The 22,337-nt window shown below is 49.5% G+C and overlaps 1 protein-coding gene across 3 annotated transcripts in view; it reads left to right on the forward strand.

The window, feature by feature from the left end:
* The first annotated feature begins 2,533 nt into the window (after nucleotides 1–2,533).
* The window catches only part of Pcsk6 (proprotein convertase subtilisin/kexin type 6), a 188,192-nt gene continuing 168,388 nt past the window's right edge, over nucleotides 2,534–22,337 (forward strand). For 2 of the 3 annotated variants that reach the window (XM_021166292.1, XM_029479538.1), the window contains exon 1: nucleotides 2,928–3,229. In XM_021166292.1, coding sequence (XP_021021951.1) covers nucleotides 2,957–3,229 — 273 coding nt within the window. In that variant the 5' untranslated portion in view covers nucleotides 2,928–2,956. Of the gene's footprint in view, nucleotides 2,553–2,927; nucleotides 3,230–22,337 lie in introns of those variants that run through there. The other variant, XM_021166293.2, reaches the window with a different exon arrangement.

The following is a 22,337-nucleotide window of genomic DNA, read 5'->3' on the forward strand; positions in this document are numbered from 1 at the left end:
GCCAGGGCTACACAGAGAAACCCTGTCTCGAAAAACCAAAAACCAAAAAAAAANTACAAAGTGAGTGCCAGGACAGCCAGGGCTACACAGAGAAACCCTGTCTCGAAAAACCAAAAAAAAAAAAAAAAAAAAAAAAAAAAAAAGAAATACATATTTAGAGTACATAACATTAAGGATATGCTATTGCCATGATAGGAGATATGACAATGGACAGGCACATGTCCTGTTTTCGAGGACCAAATGAGACAAGCACATGAATAACTGCAACAGAAGCCTTGAATTAGGGGCACACTGTGGCCCAACTAGGCAGCCCTGCTCTTGCTGTACAGGGACCAGGGGTAGGCATAAGAATACAATTCCATTAACACATCTTAACATCTTTTCTTCTGTTTGGGAAGATGTCATTAAAAGCATCTCTGGATGATATTTTCTAACTTCTGAGACAAGGCCACCTCCAATCACCTTTCCAGTCCCTGTCCTGTTCCTGCCCAGCCTGGCCGACCTCAATCTAGGGAAGAAGCACACTCCGGCCCCCCATACACACACTCACTCCCAGCCTGGGAGCTGAGTGCACCTCAGGGCCATCTGGACATCTGGAGAGTGGGGCTGAGTGAGTAATGAAATCCCCTCTCTGCAGGAAGACGAGGCAAGTTTTATTACAGATCCTATCTCAACTCAGAGGGCTGGGACTTTTGTGATTGAGTTAATCCTGCCACCGCGTAAATCAATTGGAAACTCACAGGCAGCAATTTGATTTAGGATGTTCATTTTGGCAAGCTGGTCTTCCTACAGCCGTTCTGTGGCCCAGGTACGTCTACAACAAGCAGGAGGTTTAGTCCCAGTGGATCAGCCTTGTTAACAAAATACATCCTGACCCCTCCAAATACAAAATTCAGATGTGTTTTAGCCTCCTCTCAGTTCAGTAGACTGAATCCCTTCATCTACCAAATTATTACAGAAAACCCACATATCGGCCTGTCAAGATAACTGCTGTAACAGGGTAGGTACCCTCTTGGAAGATATAAAGTGCTCCACATCATCTAGAGCATGTGCACTGTGCAGGGTCTTCACACAGGTCATGCTCTTCAAGTATAGCACAGGATCTGGGATGAGTCAAAGACAGGTTGGCCCACAAAGGCCAGAAAGGGGACTCAGATTGTCCATGTGGACTGCTGGAAAGGAACAGAACAGACTGAATCCCCCGCCTCCACTCTCCTCTGTCCATCAGCTTCTCTGCTTGACCGAACAGAGGCAGGCTGAAGGGTCTGGATGCTGTCTTTGCCCAACGTAAGTGTAGTGTTCTCTAGGGCTGGCCACTTTGTATGATGACCTTAGATCTTTCTGTCAGGCAGGGGGAACCAGGGAGCACCCAGGCCTTGTCCCAGGGCCCCATCTTCTGCAACAAAGAGGGGATCTTGAGTTACTGCCCAGAGAGCTGACTCCCCTTGGCCAGGGATAACAGAGGCACACAAAAGGTACTTGTGGTAGGAGTCCTGTTGGCATGAATTTGGTTTGTCCTGGTTGGGCTCCCCACCAACTGTCCTCTCCTTCTACCTTCATTAAGGTGACTCATGCTTATAGAAAGGATGGATCATCTGAGATAAAAAACCCAAGGACTCCTGAGAGGGATGTTGGGAAAGACTTCAGTTGGTCCTCTGTAGCGTTCTCTCTCTCTCTCTCTCTCTCTCTCTCTCTCTGTCCTGTATCCCCTAGCATGTCTGTCTGTCTGATCTGCCTGGCTATAGACTCAGGCAAGTGAATTCCATACAGTACCAGTCTGGGAGCTAGGTGCTCTTGGAACCTGAGCGTTGGTGAGATAGTTTCTTTTGTGACTCAAGGCCTTCTCTGTCCTGTTTTGCTGTCTTCGTTTCCCGGTCCCCTTCCTGTATTAATCAGGCTGAAGGTTTGCTTTCTGTATGAGGCCAGTTGGGACCAATGGGTCCTCCGAGGCTTGCAGCCATCCCAGTCTCTCATCATTGCATCTTCACAGTATGTACGAGTCCCCGGTTTCTCCAGGCTGTTCCGGGAGGGAGGGGTGAGGATGAGTCAACTTACATTCACACTGACTGGTCCTAGCTCAGTGGGTACTTTTAAGAGTGTACACCATCTACTGAATACCAAGCACGTGGCGGGCCCTGGGCTCATCAAAACAAACATTACTGTCAGCTGATTGCAAAGGAAGAGCTGACATCCTCAAAACAGCCCGATGGATGGATAGATGTTACTGTTATCCGCATCTTACAGGCCCAGCCAGAACAGAAAGGGGCCCAATATCACACAGATGCTAAGTGGTCAGCTAAGGAGTTCACCTGCACAACCTTCCTAGCAAAGCCTCAGCCCTGTATGGACGCTGTGTCCTCAATACTCTCATAGACTCCAGCTAAGTTTGCCACATGCCCTTTGCCCATGCAATGTGGTCTTGAGGTTGGGCCAGATCCTGGGACACCCCAGTGTTTTCCTGGCATCATTTTCCCCTGAAGATCCTGCACATTTGCACGTTCACTCCCATAGCTAAGTTGAGCAAGGCTGCCTAGCCTTGGGGACCCCAGCAGGTGAGTTCAGCCTCCAGGGGCGCAACCGGTAGGAAGGTGCCGCTCTAAGTCAACTCCTCCGGGATATGGGGAACTCACGTGGGATGCCCAGAACCCTCCCGGCTTCTAGCAGAACGCGCGGAGCCGAGGCTGCCACTCCGGGCAGCGCCGTGTCCCGAGAGACCCGAAGTCTCGAGCCTCCCCTACGCCGGCCCCCGGCTGCTGGCGGGCCGGGAGACTGCCGCACGAGCGCGGGCCCAGGGGCGCCACCGGGCCGCGCGGGCGGGAACGCGCCGCGGCGGCCTCCTCCTCCCCGGCTCCCGCCCGCGGCGGCGGCGCTTCCCCGGCGCGGAGCGGCTTTAAAAGGCGGCTCCCCACCCCCCGGCGCACTCGCCGCTCGGGCGCCGCGCGAGCCTGCCGCTGCCATGCCTCCGCGCGCGCCGCCAGCGCCCGGGCCCCGGCCGCCGCCCCGGGCCGCCGATGTCGCGCGGGGCGCAGGGGCCGCCGGCCGGCACGGACTCCCGCCGCTCGCGCTGCGCCCCTGGCGTTGGCTGCTTCTGCTCGCGCTGCCCGCCGCCTGCTCCGCGCTGCCGCCGCCGCGCCCCGTCTACACCAACCACTGGGCAGTGCAAGTGCTGGGCGGCCCCGGCGCGGCGGACCGCGTGGCTGCGGCGCACGGCTACCTCAACTTGGGCCAGGTGAGTACGGCCGGCCCCGCGCGCCCCAAACTTTCCCGGCCGCCGGCGGCCACGCGCGAGGGGGCGCCTTGCCAAGCCCGCGGCCAGCGGCGCCGCGTGGGAAGGCGACCCGCACCGCTGGGGACGGCGGGGGCTTCTGGCGGGGACTCGCTGGGAGAGCCGTGGGACACTCGGTGGGAAGGATGTGGTAGGTTGCGTGGACGGTCACGCGGGAGGGCCCGAGGCCGTGGGTCCCCAGGCGGTGTCGCTAAGCATTCGCACTCGGAAGTGTGGCCTCGGAAGCCCAGGTCGGGCGCCTACACCTGCCCAGCCGCGCTCGAGTGGGCGCCTAAGGGGTCGCTGCGCTCTGCCCACCCGCGCCATCATCATCGTGTACCTATTTCCCTATGGCCTTCGAGCCCTAGCTCCGTCTCGGGCCACTCTGCCCTCGACGGGTCGCCCGGGGCTCTGGGCTCCGGTTCGTGCGCCAAGGCAGTCAGGCGCTGGTTGGGCGACGTGAGCATGACCCGGGCAACTCAGGGACTGGCTTTCCCTCTGCGTGGTGCGCTGGTGCCTGTGCCCAGAAGTCAGGTTTGGGTCAGGGTGCAAGCAGGACCCAGAAGCTGCGGGTTGGTTGTAGGCTGAACTCTGCACTTGAAACCTCTCTAGGCAAAGACACGAATTGCTTTGCTTTGGGCTCTGGATGCAGCTGGAAAGGCAGCTGTCTGCCCACTAGCTGCATGACCTTGGACATGTCACTTCTTGCTCATCCGTAAGGGTGGCAACTTTGTACTGCCTGAGGTTGTTGGGATGAGCCGGGAGTGTTCAGAAGCAAGGCACTACTCATGGAATGCCCTTTCTCTTGCCCCTGGTGGTATAAGCTGGCTGTCATTTATACCAAGAGAAGCCGAGATAGGGCACTAGGTCCGCGCAGCTCCCAAGGACTGCCAATGCAGTGTGCCTTTCCATATTGCAGCCCCGCAGAGGGGCAATGGGGGCAGGTTGATTCCAGCTTATGGTCCGTGGAGGGACCTCAGCAGGTTCAAATGTGCAGTCCCACCAGGAGAGCTCTCAGCACCTTAACAGATCCACAAACTACACACTCTGGAGGATCAAGTGAAATGAAGGGAGGGTGGCCTTGTAACTCAAACTGCAGTAGCAGACAGTGTTAAATAGCAGACAGATTTAGTTTCATCATTATCTGTGACAGAAGCCAGTAAACGTGTGCTTCTGCACTTGACGTGAATTGGAAGGCCTCCTGGAAGGGGAAATTCTGCTCTGTGAAGTTCCAGGTCAGAGTTTATCCAAAAGAAAAGAATCCGCTTTTGTGTCTTCAAACATCCAAAGAGCTAAGATTTTGCCTTTTGGTGGCCCTGGCTTCGTTGCTCTCTGTAGCTGTCAAAGCTGCAGGGCTGATTGTCTGGGCTGAAGAAAGCTCTCCTGTTTGATTAGCACTCCCAGCTCCTGCTACTCTTCCTGGCTCTGTCCAGGCGGCCCAGCAATTTGTCTCAACTAAAAGTGATTCTTAAACTGGGTGGTAAATTACAAAGTGCCTGGGATTTGGGTCCCTGTAATTAAGCGAGGAGAGAGGAGGTGAAGAAGAACTCTGCTCCACCATGCAAGAGGCAGAGAGGCGTAGTTAGCTCTCCCTTTGACATTCTTGGAATAACCTTGCTCACCTCCTGGATGTGCTAGCCTTTGAATCTACTCTAGTTCACTGAGCTGTTCACCAGCAAGGTCTGTGCTCCCGATTTTGCCTATGGGCAAGGTTTTTTAGGCTTGTTGTGACGTTCTTGGGTGGCCCCAAAGGTCTCTCTGAACAGTGCAGCCAGACTCCACACAGCCTGTCACTCAGCTTGGTAGGCCTTGTGCTGGGAGGGATGCGAGGGGGACGTTTCCGAGCTGCGAGATGACTTAGGTGGGTAGAGCTGTCTCCAAGCACACTTTATTCCCAGATCAGCTTTCCCTTCCCTGCCTTTAAGTGCGGCTAATGTGGAAAAGGCCTGGAGCTCTCCAGCCTCTACCTACTCGGCAAGAACTCTTTAAAAACCTTATTGCCGTTTTCAAGCAGGAGAATTTGTGACTCATAAATAAGATGTAGATGTTTTTAGTTTTGATTTATCGATGAGTAAATGGGGTGGGTGGGTGGGAGTTAAGGGAGGGAGCTGTTTGTGTTCACACGGTAACTGTGTGTCACCCCTGCCATTATGATAACTGCTTTGTCTCTTGCTCTGAGACCGCCTTTGTGTGACTGTTTCTTCTAAACCCTTAATGGGCAATTAGAGCTCTGTTCTGTACCTGCCTGAGTCACAGGCTTGGTTTTCTTGTCCGTCTTTCTGGCTGTGCTGTGACATTCTTGCTTGACTGTTTTATTTTTATACAACTGATAACCTGACTTGATTTATTTATTTAACATGATCCACAGGTAACTCAGGGCAGCCATTACTGACCTTTTTCAAATTCTGGGTCTCTTTCAGTCTGATACAGGCTCTGTCCTTTTCCATTAGACAGTATGCATCTAATAAAGACAAGCTAGGCGCCATTTCCCTCTCCCAGGCATCATTCCAGATAAAGCAACAAGTTTGCTTTTTAGCGAGAAATAAAAGTCACGGGCCAGTGAGATGGCTCAGCGAGTAAAGGAAGTTACTCTCAAGTCTCAGGACCTGAACTTGATCCGTGGGACCCACGTGGTGGAAGGAGAGGACCAGTTCCCAAAGTTGTCCTCTGATTTCCACGTGTATGCTGTGGCATACACTTGTGTGCTTACATCTGAACACACACAAAGTAAATAAATGAACCAATAGTTTTAAAAAGTAAAAATTTGGAAGGGTCAAATACTGCTGTTGACAGTAACCACAACTATATGAATAAAGGAAGGGAACCTAGAGATTAGTCTCATGAGAACTCATGAGAAGAGAGTTGGGCTGAGCGGGCTGCTGGAGAACTCACCACCTGTGTGTGCTCAGCAGCTAGAAGACACAGGTGACTGTAGTTCATGTCAGCATCAAAGCTGTAAGGTACTTAGGGATGAGTCATTGAAAGGGAAGAATGGATGGAAAAGTGGAAAAATGTTTTCATTTGGGGGAGCCAAGGAACGGATGGTGCTGATGCTGTACCACTGGACCAGAGTCCCCATAAAAGTATTCCCACCCCCACCCCCGCCAGTGAATCCATTAATCCACTGTAATCTCATAAATCCCCATGGGATTGAACTATATGTGTTCTCCACAAATGAGCTATAGAGTTTGTAGGGTATAGTGAGGTCCAAGAATCCCGCAGAGAAGTCTGGGAAAGAAGAGCCAGAGGGGCGTTGGGAATCACAGCAGGCTGGCACTGGTTCAGTGATGGTTCCACCCATCCGTGGAGTGGACTCCAAGCCAAGGGTGCGTGGGAGCCTGTGCGTGCCAATCGAGGAGCTACAGATGGATGAGAAAAGATGGGCCATTTAGTTAATAAGTGGTTCTGGAAGAACTGACGGTCCACATGGAGAAACAATTAGACTCTTAGCTCACAATACATATGTTAAATTCTAGACGGGATTAAAGATCTGAGTGCATATAAGACTCTTAGAAAAGTATAATGGCTTACTCTTATGGTGCCAGGAAAGGAGGGGATGTCTTAAACAAAATAGATTTGAATTTGGGATTTAAAAATGGGACAGTAGTAACTATTTAAAATTTCTTAGTCTAGAAATCCAAAGAAGCAGCCGCTAGCCTCCGCTCCAGCCATCCGGCTCTTAAGATATGCCTGCCTGTAGGTTTTGCTTCTCATTCTGGTGGTCTGAGGTTTCTCTTAGTGTTACTGTTTTTTATATTTAATTAAAAATTTGAGTAAATGCTAGGGCTCATAAATAACACACTGGTGCAAAAGAAAGATTCTGTGCGAAGGGCAGTCCTCCGAGAGTATTAAGAAAGCAGTAGACTAGGAAAAGTAGTTAGAGAAGATAGCAGAAAAAGTAAACAAATTAATGAGAAAACAGATAAATGCTCCTCAGGAAAGGGGAAACGTGTGTGAACAGAGGACACCAAATGGCCAATAAAGAGAAGATGCTTAGCCTGGCTGGGAGCTGCCCTAAGGCAACATCGAGGCACCATTTCACACCTATCTGATTGGCAAACCCCAGACAGTGTCAGTATCAAGTGTTGGCAGGGATGTGGAGCCGGGAGACCTCTTGTTGCTACTGGTTGAACTTGGCACCTACTTTATAGAACATTTTGGTGCTATGGCGAGACATGCTGCACCAGCTACTGTATCGCAAGGCTTGTAACCCGAGCAACTTGCTGTATGAACAAGGAGGCTCAGAGGAGATTGCCCACTGAGACTTACTGCATAAATGAAAGGAGAAGCAGCCTAAGCAGCCACCAGAGGAAGAGTGAAAGGTGAATCAGAAGGCACACACCATGACATACTGGACAATGGTTACAGACATGAAGAAGAGACATATGTGCATAGTTCAGTAAGCAGCTTCAGAGGCACAATATTCATGTGCGCTTTTAAAAACAAAGCATAGCATATTATTGATGGGCGAGTATATGTACAGCAAAAATTTAGAAGCCTAGGCTGTGAGGATCTCCTTCAAAATTTAGTTTGTAGTAGCTCCTAGGAAGGGGAAGACTTACAGCTTCCTTAATTTATTTTCCTAATTTTTCAAGATTTATTGTTTTGCTTTATGCTTGTGTTTCTCCTGCATGCACGTATGTGCAACACATGTGTGCATGAAGCCTGTGGAGGTCAGAAGGAGGGTGTCGGGTTCCCCGGAACTGGAGTTACAGGTGTTTTGAGCCACCTTGTGGGTGCTGGGGCCTGAACCCTGGTCCTTTGAGAAAGCAAGCAGAACTCTTTATTACCGAGGGATCTCTCCAGCCGCCTTCATTAATTCTCAAGGTGCATAAATATGGCCTCTTGTGACTCTCCTGGGTTAAACTACTCAGGAAGCAATGCTTCTGTGTCAGACCCGGGCATTGTGTGCGTTTGTTCTTCCCTAAGCAATATGGAGCAACTCCATGCACAGGCCCACATGGGATTAGGTGTCATAAGAAATCTCTTGATGACCTAAAGTGTGAGGGAAGATGTTCTTTACAAAAACCCTATCAAAGGCCCATTTGTGATATCTGCGGGGATTCTAGAACCTTCTCCTGTGGGTAATGAAGAACAACTGCACTAAAAGAAATGTATCTGGCTTCTCTATGAATTATATTCAGCCTTTTCACATTTTTTCTTCAAGTTAGAATACATTACATATGATTCTGCATGTGTGCCTGTAGCATGCACACATACATGTATCCATGCCCACATATACATCTACATTTAAAATATCAAAGGGGGAAAAAAACCTACTTGCCACAGTGTTCTTGGATTTCCTGGAACACATCTCTGGGCACCCAAAGTGCTGTTGGGCCTGGGTTAAGAACCCCAGGCTTGGTAAGAGCACTGACTGCTCTTCTGAAGGTCCTGAGTTCCAATCCCAGCAACCACATGGTGGCTCACAACCACCCATAATGAGATCTGATGCCCTCTTCTGGAGCGTCTGAAGCTACAGTGTACTTATGTATAATAACACATCCGACAGGAGCGAGCAGAGGTCCTAAAAATTCAATTCCCCACAACCACATGAAGGCTCACAACCATCTGAACAGCTACAGTGTACTCAAGTACATAAAATAAATAAGTAAAATCTAAGAAGAAGAAGAAGAAGAAGAAGAAGAAGAACAAGAAGAAGAAGAAGAAGAAGAAGAAGAAGAAGAAACAACCCCCACTTTAAAACCACCCAGAAGGGATCATCCACTGGTTAAGGAAATAGTGAACAGAAGGCCTGGCCATAGATCACAGGCTGTTTGGACAGAGCGGCACCAAGCACCGAGCACTCTGACCCCCACCCGCCATTGCCAGTCCCCTTTACCACACTCCTCTCTTCCTCGTTCTCTCTCTTGGCAGAAGGTCCCTCATTCCAGCACATGTACTCGGTTACCTTTGATACTCATGATCCCCAGACAAGGCGAGTTGTTTATGGGCTGGGCACGAAACACAATCCTGTGCGCCCTGTGCGCCCTCTGATCTGCAGCTAGGCACCTGCAGCTCTTGGAAGTGATGTTTATCTGGAAGGTGGCACTCTGACACTGTACTTCCCTCGTGTTTTTGCTTTGCCTGGGGTATTGAGCTAATTTGTTAGTTCTAAGTTTGCACATAAAAGAGCAGGCTGGCTGCCAGGGCTCTAAAAGATCTAAGAGCCTTAAATGATTTTGAACTTGCCCTAAATAGTCGTCCTTAAAATAGCTGTCGAGCAGGCCATCCCTGGCCTAGAATTTCAGGTAAGCCTGTGGAATCCATTTGTTAGCAGAGGGAAACAGTTGCGCTGTGGACAGCTTGTTCTCACAAAAAGAGCCAGCTGAGGTCTTTCTTTCTTTCTTTTTCTTTTCTTTTTTTTTTTTTTTTTTTTTTTTTTCTCGAGACAGGGTTTCTCTGTATAGCCTTGGCTGTCCTGGAACTCACTCTGTAGACCAGGTTGACCTCGAACTCAACTCCGCTTGCCTCTGCCTCTCAAGTGCTGTAATTAAAGGTGTGCGCCACCACTTCCCGGCACCAGCTGAGGTCTTCACCAGGTGTTAGAATAGTGAGCCAGAACTCATTCCAGTTGAGGCACCGGGGCCTGATGGGGACAAGGGAAATCCAAAGTGCCAATCATCTGTGACCTAGTTCTTAAGGACTCCTTTTTTGGTCAGAGGCTGTCTTGCTGTTATGCACAGCTGGCCGGGGAGAGGTCCTGGATGTGTACTGGGGACACAGACAAGATTGGCATTTTGAGGCTTGTGTCGAACCGTCTCAGTGGGCACCTGTACTCAGACAGTCAAAGTGGACAGGGTGTTGAATGACTAGCTTGCCCTTCTGACTCACTGGAACTGAGGTGGAGAGCAGTGGCCAGAGCTGATCTGGCTAGAGCATATGGAACAGGAAGACCTCGAATGGCCATGTCCAAAGGCAGACATGGAACGAGGCCTAAACGGCTAGCCAGCTGACCAGCTCGCTGGAACTGTTCAAGTGTTTCCCGGGCAGGCGTCGGGGAGCACGTCAGAAACACAGCAGTAGACCCTGGGCAAGGGAGCCTGCAGACACTGAGACCTCAGTGTGCCTTGCATGTTGGGTGGCCATAGCGGGCCACACAGCGGCTGGTCAGAGACTCTTTTTCAGTGTCTAGCAATCCCCTGCTGTCCTGGGAAGCTTGTTTGGGCCTTGGAGCCTCTGCACAGACTTTTTTGTTTAAACCAATTTTTGAGCCCTCCTCAGCCTAACCCAAGTCCTCCCAGAACCCGCACACAGAAGAACTTCCGTGCATCTGTTCCCACTGCCTGTCTTCCTTCTGGCTGTCAGTGCTGTGCCCTTGGGTAAGGAGAAGCCCTGGCATGTCCTCACGCTGGCTGATGTTTCTTGTGTGGGTGCCTGTGGGACATAACTTTAGGGGACATCACGCCAGCTCTCTCTCGGTAAGGAGATGTCACTTGCTGGCCTTGAGGTATTCGGTTCAATTAGAGTCTGACAAACCCTTGATTGACAGACCCAGGACCAAACCCATGCTCAGTGGCTGACTTTCCACTTTTGGCAGGTGACCCTGTCCCTGCTTCTCGGTCAAGGGCAAGTCACCCTCTCACTGAAAGCCTTCCTGTTCCTGATGAAATAAACAATTGATTGGCTAATGAAGCCACACCTGGCTCTCCCTTACCACATACACACTGTGCTTTGTGGCATGTTGTCCTCTCTAGGACAGTGGGCTCCTCCTTAGCATTGAAATGAACATCTCTATGTATTTTTAAAAAAGCTAAACCTAGCCCCTCCAGCCCTAAGGTGCTACACCCAGACACTAACTGTACGTTATCACCTGGTCACACTTAGCTGTAAAACTCACCCTCTTGCGTGCCCGTTTCATACAGGGACCACCCACTCCGGTGCCTGAACTAGAGGCCTGGGAACTGCCTCTGGCTCCAGTTGTTCACAGCAGTTCTCTAACCAGCCTCATATCATCGCCAACTGACTGGCTCTGAGGTTCCCCTGCTCCTCCTGCCACTGTGCAGCACAGGCCAGGTCCCCGCAGGTCCCTTGCCTGCCACCAGGCTGCTGCAGTGTCTCTGCCCCACCACCACCTTGCACCCCAGTTGCAGCTGTACACCTCCAAACCTCTTTCTTCATTCTCATGCTTCCCCAGGGCTTCCTTATATTACCCTGGTCAGCCTAGAGTGGACCTCATCTTATCCTGGCTATCCCTCATCTTTCTCAGCTTGGCTCCACTGTCAGCAGCCCTCCCTTGAGTGCCCCAGCCCAGAGAACATATCTGTCTTCCAGACTCCTTGTCACTGTCATCGTCTCTGATATTTATGGCCTGCTGGCTTGTCTGCCACTTAGACTCCGGGCTCTCTGGTCAGTCTGGAGTGGGTCCCCTGGCTGTTCTTCCTTTGAGGTCAGTTTGGAGTCTATGGCTGAGAAGCCTCACCGGGGCAGAGCATGGATGTGTGCTCATTTAAGTGAGTTCTTGTACAGGTTGTGAGCCTTCCAGGCTGGAGGAGGTCAGGCCCTAGCCCTTATGTTATTGAACATCTCTCCCCACAGCTTTTTAAATTTTAATCCCTTGTTTTTCAAATTCACTAAGCCCTGTGTGCATATGCATGAGGACATCCTCCTGTGGCAGCGCCCTTTGCTTCTGGGTCAGGTCAGCTCCACACTGAGCTGAGAGCCCTGTGTGCCCTGGCAGTGCCTGGGGTCCTGCCATGCCTCCCTCCCATCTCATCATTCCATCGAATCCTGCATCTTCCTGGTGTACTAGTGCCTCTGCTTTGAGGATTCTGAAGACAGTGATGGGTACAAGGCCTCTGTCTGGTCCTGCAGGGAACCAGGATGAATAGCCATCAGCTGTTGGGAGCCTCACACTCCGTGGGATGGGATCAGCAGCCTTGGGTTCCCATAGTAACCAGTCCATCAATGCCCCCAGTGTCGAGATGGTGGCACCGCAGAGGGGAAGAAATAGTCTCATTGTCTCCCCTTTGGCCGCTTGGGCACAAACAAGCCGCACCCCGCAGGGCCCTGCAGTGCGCTGAGGTCCAGCCAGATTTGCTGCCCTGCCGTGGTGTGCTACACATGTCCCCTCCTGAACTGGGCCAGGAAGGGACCATCACTGTCAGTCTTGGACCCTCATGGGGACTCTTAAATTTCTGCCACTGGCCATCAGCAGCAGTCACAGAACCCTTGTCAACTTCTCAATAACTAGCCAGGCCACCCCTGCCACAGGATAAACAAATCCCCTGTGTTTCTGAAGGAACCCGGATTTCCAAACTTTCCCCGTTTGGTTTCTAGTCATCATCGTGGTGAGGTTACCAGCAGTGTGTGTGTGTGTGTGTGTGTGTGTGTGTGTGTTTAGGGTACTACTGTGTAATTCAGGGCCCTTTCCAGAGCTCCCTGGGGTTCCTTACATCCCAAGCTTCTTTGTCCACCTTGTCTCTTTCCCCATCCTTCAGGGCAGAAACCAGGGTATCTCCTTGGGTTTTTCTCTTCCCCAGTGTTGGCAGCCACTAGGGACAATCCCTGCCAGCCTGCCTCCAGTTGCCTCTCCCTCACACCCTTCCCCCAAGCCAGCAGCCACAGCTCAGGCCAGCCCCATGCTTAAGGCTCTGCTGACATCCAGTATCCGCCTGGTTGCCCTCCCTGACTCCCTTTTCAGCCTTCACCTCCACCAACAACCAGAAGGTTCTTTAGAGCCACAAGCCTCACATTCTCCCTTCCCCATTTCCAAAGCATCAGAGGCTCGCATGTAGTGTGGCACACAGCCCAGGGAGGGGCCCCATCTGCCTCCTGCGTATCCCCAAGCCTAGCTCCTTGTTCCTCGCTCCAGCTTCTTTCTTTACCTTTGCTGTTTGTTATTGTTCATAATCTCTCTCTATGTGATCTACCCAGAGAGCCTCATCAACCGGTCTACTGCCATCAGGGTTGAGCACTGTCCACCTAGAACTCCATGAAGTCCATCTTCTCCCTGGATGACAGCATGGTGTAGTAGTATCTTAATCATGCCTATGCCTCCTCAGGACTTAGCCTGCTTCCTGGCACATAGAAGGAAGGCTCAGTAAACATGAAACAATTCCAGGATCGGTGGTTTCTTGATTCCACTCACTGGGTTAATGATCCCAAGGGTGTGAGTGAGGGAAAATGCCAACTTTATTGTCACAGCTTCTAGTGACTTCCAGGTTTGTAAGTGTCAAGGATGTGTACGGGTTGCTACCCAGTGACATCTCTTGGTACCTTGCTGTTGGGTGGCTTCTTGTTCTCCAGGACCGGGTTTTGCTCCACAAGTTCAGGGTTACCTGCAGGAACTTAAAAATCAAAGCCAAAGGACAGAGCCGATATAGCTGGCAGTATCCAGAGCCACGTAAACGTGAACCCTTTGCTCCTAAGTGGACAAAGAACCGAAAGAATGCAGCAGGACCAGCGAGTGGAGATAGGAGTAACGGAAGGCAGGAAGGATGGCAGAGAAAGAGTTTGGCTTGCTCTAAGCCTCAGTGCGAGTCTTTAAGACTTTGGTGAAAGTCTTAGACTTTGAAGAGACAGTTTGGATCCTGATCTCTCTGTGTCTCAGGTGTGACTGTTTTTAATTGTATGGCAACTTAGTCAGTGGATGCCACTCCCACCATGACTGTCGCCATCCAGCTTTTAGCTGGTCCTAGATTCTTGGCGTTGGCTTCACTAGACAGATGAGCCAATTGACTTCCGGAGAGGTTGAGTAAGTTACTACATCTTGGTGCCTGCCAGTTCAACAGCTTGGCAGCCTGATGTGTAGGCCCTACCCTGGCAGTGCCAGCCTTGTTAGGAAAGGTACAAAGAGAATATATGAGCCAGTGGGGGCTTGAGTCAAGTTTTCCGACCAGCTGAGAGCAGAGGGTTGCAGTCCAGGCAGAGAGTTCGGGAGGAAGGGCGGTGCCCTGGGAAGGTGCCTTTGTGGCCCTGCTAAGTGAGGGTGCCTTGTACTTGGGATCCTCCCTTCTTATCAGGCCTGTGGCCTAGAGCTTGCATCAAAGGCTTATCTATGCAGGAATGAAGGCAGACCTGCACTGCCTAGGATCAAACCCCTGGGCCTTACACATGCTAAGAAAGCACTCTACCACTGAGCCACACCCCAGCCCCTGAACCACAGTTTTTACCTTGGATTCAAGGATTTCAAGGGCAGAGAAGGTTTCTTGTATGCTCTCCCCAGCCTAATGTATATCCTTCTCTGCCTAATGTATACCCTCCCCAGACTAGTATGCACCCCCTCCAGCCTATTGTATATCCTCCTCAGCCTAATAATGTATATCCTTTCTAACCTAGTGTATACCCTCCCCAGCCTAGTGTATACCTTTTCTAACCTAGTGTATACCCTCCGCAGCCTAGCATATCCCACTGTATTCCCACCAAGATGACACTATGTATCACAGTCAGAAAGTAGAACCTAGTGAGAGGTGAAGATAAGCCTTTCAGGACCCAGGGCTACACTGAGGGTGACACACCTTACAAAGCCTTGTTTGTAGTCCTGATCTGTTACAGAAATCCAATGCGGTCCATAAAATAAACATTTAAATACAGGAAACGATTGAACCTAGAAAACTACAGTAAGCATCCAGAATTCTACTCTCCAGAGATGATGAGAGTTCATAGTTGGACCATATCCTTTTGTCTTCTTTAATTTTTGCGCGTGGTATGTGTGTGGATATGGAGGTGCGTGCCATGGGGCATGTGAGGTCAGAGGTCAACCTCAGCAGCCGGGTTTTCCACTTCCACCGCGTTTGAGGCCAGATCTCCTGTTCTCCATTATGGATGCCAGAATAGCTGGCTAGTGAACATTCAGAATTGTCCTGTCTCCAACCCCCATCTCTCTGTAGCAGTGCTGATACTAAGATGTGTGCTACTGTGTCCAGCCTTAGGTGGGTTCAGAGCATCCAAACTCATCCCCACATTTATACAGCAACTGCTTTACTGTTGAGCCATCTTCCCGGACCCCCTTTTTGTTATCTTTATAACTGCGTGTGCATGTGTACACATACTTGTGCTAATATATGTGTATACACACTCACATATGCACAAATGACTTACACAAATAGACTGTAGTTTCAAAACGTATCCCTCTAAGTTAATAACTATTCTCTGTTGTAATTTTTAATGGTGGTATGCCATTGTGTGGCTGGCAGATAATTGGCATAGTATTTCCATGACATTTAGGTCAAGGGAGTCTTTGTGTCGGGGATGTGCTTGGTTTAGAATGGCAAGGCCGTGAGGGGAGGTGACTCCATGGCTTCCCCATCCCCACTGACCTGCTCACATCTCTATTGACAGGGACCTGTCCTACTTTTCTGTCCTTGTAGAGCTTAGAAATACTTGTTTAATTTAATCCCTGAGGATATTGTGAGAATTTTTTTTTCATTATTATTTTTAAAGATTACTGGGAGCCAGAGAAGTGGCTCAGTGGTTAAAAGCGCTGGAGGCTCTTCCAGAGGACTCAGGTTTGAGTCCCAGCTCCCACACGGGAGGTGACAACCATCTGTAACTCTAGTGCCAGGAGGTCTGATGCTCTATTCTGATCTTCGCAGGTTCTAGGCATGCATGCGGTACCCTGTCATACATGCAGACCAAACACCCATTATGTATGAAATAAAAAGAAATGAATATGAAGATTTATTTTGAAAAATCATGGAACTGGAATTGGAAATAGCTCAGTGCCTACCATGTATTAGGCCCTGGGTTCAATCCCCAACACTGAAAAAAACTTAGTTATGTCTTCTATAGTGATGTTCCCACCATAGAGTTCAAACAGTGCATTTGTATAAAGAGGAAGAAAATCGCAAATGTCCTTGCAGAACTCATCCCAGTTGTCCCTACCTCTTGATATCACCACTGCTCATACCTCAGTCTGCGTGTTTCTGTTCATATCCTTAAAAGACAAATATGGACATGTGCACATACACAACATCGGGTTTGGATCCAGCGCAACATTTTTTTAAAAAACATTTATTTATTATTACATGTAAGTACACTGTAGCTGTCTTTAGACGCACCAGAAGAGGGCATCAGATCTCATTATGGATGGTTGTGAGCTACCATGTGGTTGCTGAGATTTGAACTCAAGACCTTCGGAAGAGCAGTCAGTGCTCTTACCCGCTGAGCCATCTCTCCAGCCCCCCAGCTCAACATTTTTTAACACCTAGCTTTCTTAACCACCCTGGAAGTCTGTCCTTGATGGTCCATAGAGAGCGGCCCGCTTTCTTGGTAGTATAAGTAGCTTTATGTCATCTGTATAGCTGTGACATATATCTTGCTGCACTGTTTGCCTATGGGTGTTTGTTTGCCTTACCTCCATCCTACCCTGATCCTTCTTATTCATGCCTCTCTGGGTACATGCGTGAGACTTTCTCATGGGATGCATCCCAGCGATGGCAAATGTAACAATCAGTGAGAGTCAAGACACCTGTCTGGTTCTGGCTATGCCACAGATGATTTTCTACCTGGTTTTCCTTGTAATTATCTTCTTAGCCTCTGGGGCAGGTGCCATTACCCCCATCTTATGGTCGGTTCATGGCTTCACTGCTTGTAAATAAATGCCAGAGCCGAGGTTTGGACAAAGGTGGCCTGGCTCCAGGGAGTGAGAGCATGTGTCATGGTTTGTATCCATGTTACTGTGGGTTGGGCAGTGGGTAGTTCCCCAGGTAGGTGGCTAATGGTTGACATTCTCCAGAAGTGTGAAGAGGTCTTTGTTACCATTTTGGGCTGAAGGTGGTTTTTTGCTGTCTGTACCAACTCCACTGTTCAAGGTTAAGGTTATTGGCTTCCTTTGTCATTACAGCTAAAGCCCAACAGCCCAACACATCTAATCCATTTCACTCTTCTCAGAACTGCTTATTTATATCCTTTGCCCAGTTATGTCTGAATAATTTGTAGGTATACTCTATGTATTTTGAGAACCTGTCCCTATTTGTTTGTTTTGTTCTCTTTTCTTAACATTGCAGCAATTTCTTTGAACCTAGTTCAGTGGGTTTGTTTGTTTCCCTGTCCAGTGTTGAAGTAGAGCCTGGAGTGCTATTTGCTTGCAAGGCGTTGGGCCTGCCCTTTGTGTATTTTAGTGATGAACAGGTCCAGATCCCTGTCTACAGACAACAGGAATTTAACCACTGAAGAGGAACAGCCAGGGGCTGCTTTGGGCAACAGCAGGGAGCAGGAACTTGTTCCCTGGGGGTTCAGGGAAGGCTTTGTGACTAGTAACCTCTGATACTTTCTTGGACAGAGGAACAGGTAGGAGGTTGTAGTGTTTGGGTACTATCTCACTCAGCCTCTCATAAGAGGAACAGGTAGGAGGTTGTAGTGTTTGGGTACTATCTCACTCAGCATCTCATAAGAGGAACAGGTAGGAGGTTGTAGTGTTTGGGTACTATCTCACTCAGCCTCTCATAAGAGGAACAGGTAGGAGTTGTAGTGTTTGGGTACTATCTCACTCAGCCTCTCATTTGGAAGCAACTCAGCCTAAAGTAGGGAACCCCAGGCAAAGGCCCATAGGGAGCAACCAGAGGGAGTAGTGGAGGGTGAGGGTAGGGAGGGGTGAAGCAGGGGTGGCTGGGGTGGGCATGCCATTAGCAGAGCCTTCCTCGGCGATACTTCCCAGTGTCCAGGTGATGCTGTCTAGAGGGCTCACTCATCCCAAGCACAGAGCAGAGTAGGTGGAGAATGGGCTGGGGGGAGGGGAGGCATAGGAGGAAAAAGTCAGCTCGGTTAGAGCAAGGTTGGAGAGAGAAAAGTTCTGGAGGGGAATTAGGGGTTTAGTGGAGGTTGGAGAGATGGCTCAGAAGTTCAGAGCACTGGCTGCTTTTCCAGAGAAATTGGGTTTAATTCCTAGCACCTACGTGGCAGCTCACAATTATCTATAACTCTAGTGCCCTGGGATCCAGTGCCCTCTTTTGGTCTTTACAGACAGGCACCAAGGACCCAGTGGTATGCATAGTCATATATGCAGGCAAAGCACTCATGCATATAATATAAAATAAAATAAAATAAAATAATTTGCACTTGCTGTGCAATTATGAAGACTAGAGTTCAGATCACAGCCCTGGGTACCCCAGCCAGTCATCTTGTAAACACCTGTAACTTCAGCTCTAAGGGATCTGACACCCTCTTTTGGCCTCTATGAGCTCAGCCCCAATGCTTGCTTGCACACACACACGCACACACACACACAGATGCCCACACATACACATACATACACACACATATACAAACATACACACAGACACACACACAGATACACATATACACACACATATACACATATACACACATACACACATTACATTTTTTAGAAGTTCTGACAGCAGGTATGGAGTGTGAAACTTTGATCCTAGTACTCAGAGGCAGAGGCAGAGGCAGATGGATCTCTTATGAGTCTGAGGCCAGCTTGGTCCACCCAGTGAAATCCAGGCCAGCTAGTCAGGACTCTGTCTGGGGGGGGGGGGCGGGGGGGGGAGAGGGAGAGAGAGAGGGAGAAAGAGGGAGAGAAGAAGAAGAAGAAGAAGAAGAAGAAGAAGAAGAAGAAGAAGAAGAAGAAGAAGAAGAAGAAGAAAGATAGATGTATGATAGATGGATTGATCTGTGGAGACTGCCACACATCTGATGGCATTAGACGGCAGGGGTATTTTATCAGCTACTGCTTTCTTTCATTCAGTAAAGTTGTGCAGTGTATCTGAGCCTGGCCTGATGCCTGCCCCTGACTGGTTCTGAGCTACAGTAATGGACTGGGATAGGCAGGCAGGCTGTGCATCCCAGCGGTCTCTCTCCTGCGACAGTTTTAGCTCTATGCATGTCCTCTCTGAGGGTCACAGAAGAAGCCTGTGGTTCTCTGTCTGTCAGACCCCACGTCCTTGGATCCCTGCCTGAGTCTCAGTTGGAGTTTATTTAGGTGTGTCTGTCTGAGAACAGCTTTTGACAGAAAAATAAGTCCATTCTTAGCTGACACTGGGCTTGGTCTCACACACATCTCTGTCTTATGCTGCTGAGTTTTAAAAGTTAAACAAAACCCTCATTTTATATTCCTTATGATAAAGCCCGTTTTTTTTTTTTTTTGTGGAATAGAAAAGAAACTATTTCTGTTTTGCTGTCAAGAGCTCGTTAACACACTTTCTGTACAGCCTCTAATGTGTCATCTGCAGGGATGTGATACTATTAGCCCAGACAAGAAAGCTGGGTTCATTTCAGTGGCTTAAACTAGATTCTGTCCCAGGACTCAGCCAGTTCGAAACCCCCTCATCCCCTCATTTAAACAATTGTTTTACTTTGGCAGTGCTGTGAATGGAATCCAGGACCATATACAAGCTAGGCCAGTGCTCTGCCATTCAGCCACACCACCAGCCTGCTTGGGGGATGGCTTCTTACTCTTTCCAAAGGCTTGTGTCCTTGTACACAACATTGCCACATTAACTTTCTAAGCACCTACTCCCACTGCCTTTTCTTAGGGATGTAGCTCTCTACTTTTTGATAGCTAGTCAATGACAAGAGCATCAGAAAACCAAACTGACTCTGTCTCCTGATAAGTCAACTTCAAATCCAGATGAGTCCTTGGAGTAGATTGAACCGATGTCACTATGTTGCTCCTGCTGGGAGCTAGGGGTCACAAAACCATACCATTGTTGTCCTGTTGTTCTTAAGTCCTGAACATGGACCCTTCTCAAGAAGCTCTGGGTGTGTTTTCTGCTTTCTCCTTGCATCAGAAGTTCAGCTGGGAAGAGCTATAGAAAAATCCCATCCTTAAGCCAATGACTCAAAGTCGGTTTTACTTTCCAGCAATGGTTTCCTGAAGTTAGTCATTCATGTGCCTTTGTACTTGAGCTGTGCCGATGACTGTGCCAGCCCCTGGCCCGTTTCCATGCCAGACAGTCTCACGGCATCCTTCAGGGCCATCGTGAACACAGACCACTTCGTGCAGATTTCCAGTGGCTAGAGCTGCCTTCGGGAGGTCTTCCCTCAACTCCCACCCCTCTCCCCCAAGGCTGAGGATCCTTGCCTGTCTGCCCGCTGCTGCTGCCGCCGTCATCCCCCACAGCTGCCTTGTTTGTTTTATTTGAATCACGCTGTCAGGCTGCATGAATTAGGCTGCAAGTCTTGAGGCTGGGCCATGTTGCTGCGTGCATCATGGGCATAAAATTGATGTCACATGGGTCATTAGGAACAATGGACAGAGCCAACAAGAATATACTCCCTCTAAACCCTACCTCTTCCATCTTAAATGCCCTATCTTGGTCCTAAGCCCTTTCATGGAGGTGTGTTAGCCTTGATCCCAGAGTAATTCCCTCGCCAGCCTCTCGTAGCAACAGAGGCTGTGTCAGCAATATGAACGACATGGCCAGACTTTTCTAGCATTCAGGGGAGCTTGTGCTGTGCTTTGCCCACTTGAGAGAAAGCAGGCCAGTAAGCAGGCTGGTCAGGGCGGCTCGCCAACCTGCCTGTGGCAATGCTAGGGTCTCAGAATGTTGGAGCACTGTTGTTTACTCTTCCCCTAGAGGATTATGGGGTTTCCTGGACCATTTAACTTTTACCACAGGTGTAAATGTGCTGGCACTACCCAGAGGTAAGTAGACCTATGAGAAGTTGGACAAAGAACAAGCAGTATAAAGGAACAGACAAAGCTGGGCGTGGTGGCGCACACCTTTTATCCCAGCACTTGGGAGGCAGAGGCAGGCAGATTTCTGAGTTCCAGGCCAGCCTGGTCTACAAAGTGAGTTCCAGGACAGCCAGGGCTACACAGAGAAACTCTGTCTCGAAAAACCAACCAACCAACCAAACAAACAAAAAGAACAGACAATGGGTATGCATAACCGGAAAGACCTCACAAACATCACACTGAGCAAAAGAGGCCTTGTACCACAACTAGATGATTCCATTTGTTGAAAGCTCTAGAATAGACAAAACTAATGGAGTGGAGTGGAGGGACTCAGCCTTAGGGTCAGAGTGGATGGGAAGGCTCACAGATACTCTGGATGATGTCTTGGTGGGAGTAAACTCTTGGTAGTTTGCAGAATATAGGTATAAAATATATGAAATCTCAGCCAGTGCAGTATGAATGAACATTTGCTAAATTCCTCACAGGGAATTTTGCCTATGAGAAGAAAAAGCCCTAAGTAAATATTGAACTCTTGATAACGATGTGTATGTGGAAGTGTTTAAGGGGGAAGTGTGCTGATAATGGCAGTTTACTCTAGAGTGAGCAACCCAGGTTAACGTGCTAATGGCGGGGTGGATTCAGGGAGAGAACCCTGAGGGGACTTCAGTGGTGGAATAGTGTGTGTGTGTGTGTGTGTGTGTGATGTTGGGGGTGGGGATGTTTGATGCACAGTTATCTCTCAAAACTTTGCTCTTTGCAAATTTTCATAATAAGATGTTAGGAGGAAAAGATAATTAGGGCGTGGTGGGATGGGGCCCCCTGAGGAGGAAGCCTGTGCTGTCCTAATCATGAAGTTATGTTTACAGATGAAGATTAGAAGCCTTCTAGGGATTTAATAGAGCCAATGATGTCATTGAGGCAGTAGCAATGGAATCTGACTTTGGGACATTTACTTCTATAGGGTATAGGCCACCTTGGTACCCAAAGAGACAAGCGTGGCTCCTGGGGGCCCTCACTTGCTAGTTCTGTGCTGGCAGAGTCTCAGAAAATGTAAATGAGCCCAATGGCACAGTTATAGGAACTTCCTGTGCGAGAGTGATAAGCCTGCCGCAGACACCCCTGGCAGCCAGCGTCAGTTTGGCTTGTTCTCTGCTAATTATCTCCTCCACCCACTCTGCCGTGTTTTCTCGCTAATTTCAGGATCTGACTTAGTGACTGACTTCCTGAAGACTTCTCAGCCTCTCTTGATTCTTTTGAAATCAAAGGGCAGGACCGGCAGCCGCCCTGGTGCAGAGCCCTGAATGGGAGTCCTAATTTGGACCCCTGCCCCCCCGCCTCCCCAGGGGCGCCCCAGACCAGATGCAGCAAAGACAACTTTAGTCCCCTTGGGTAGAGCCTCTGCCAGAGAGGGTCTGCTGGTAAATTCCCAAGTGGGGGTGGGGACATAGGAGAAGAATGGAAGCATTATTCTGCGAAGCTGCTTTTATT

Source organism: Mus caroli, chromosome 7, assembly GCF_900094665.2.
Source record: "Mus caroli chromosome 7, CAROLI_EIJ_v1.1, whole genome shotgun sequence".
Classification (NCBI taxonomy): Eukaryota; Metazoa; Chordata; class Mammalia; order Rodentia; family Muridae; genus Mus; species Mus caroli.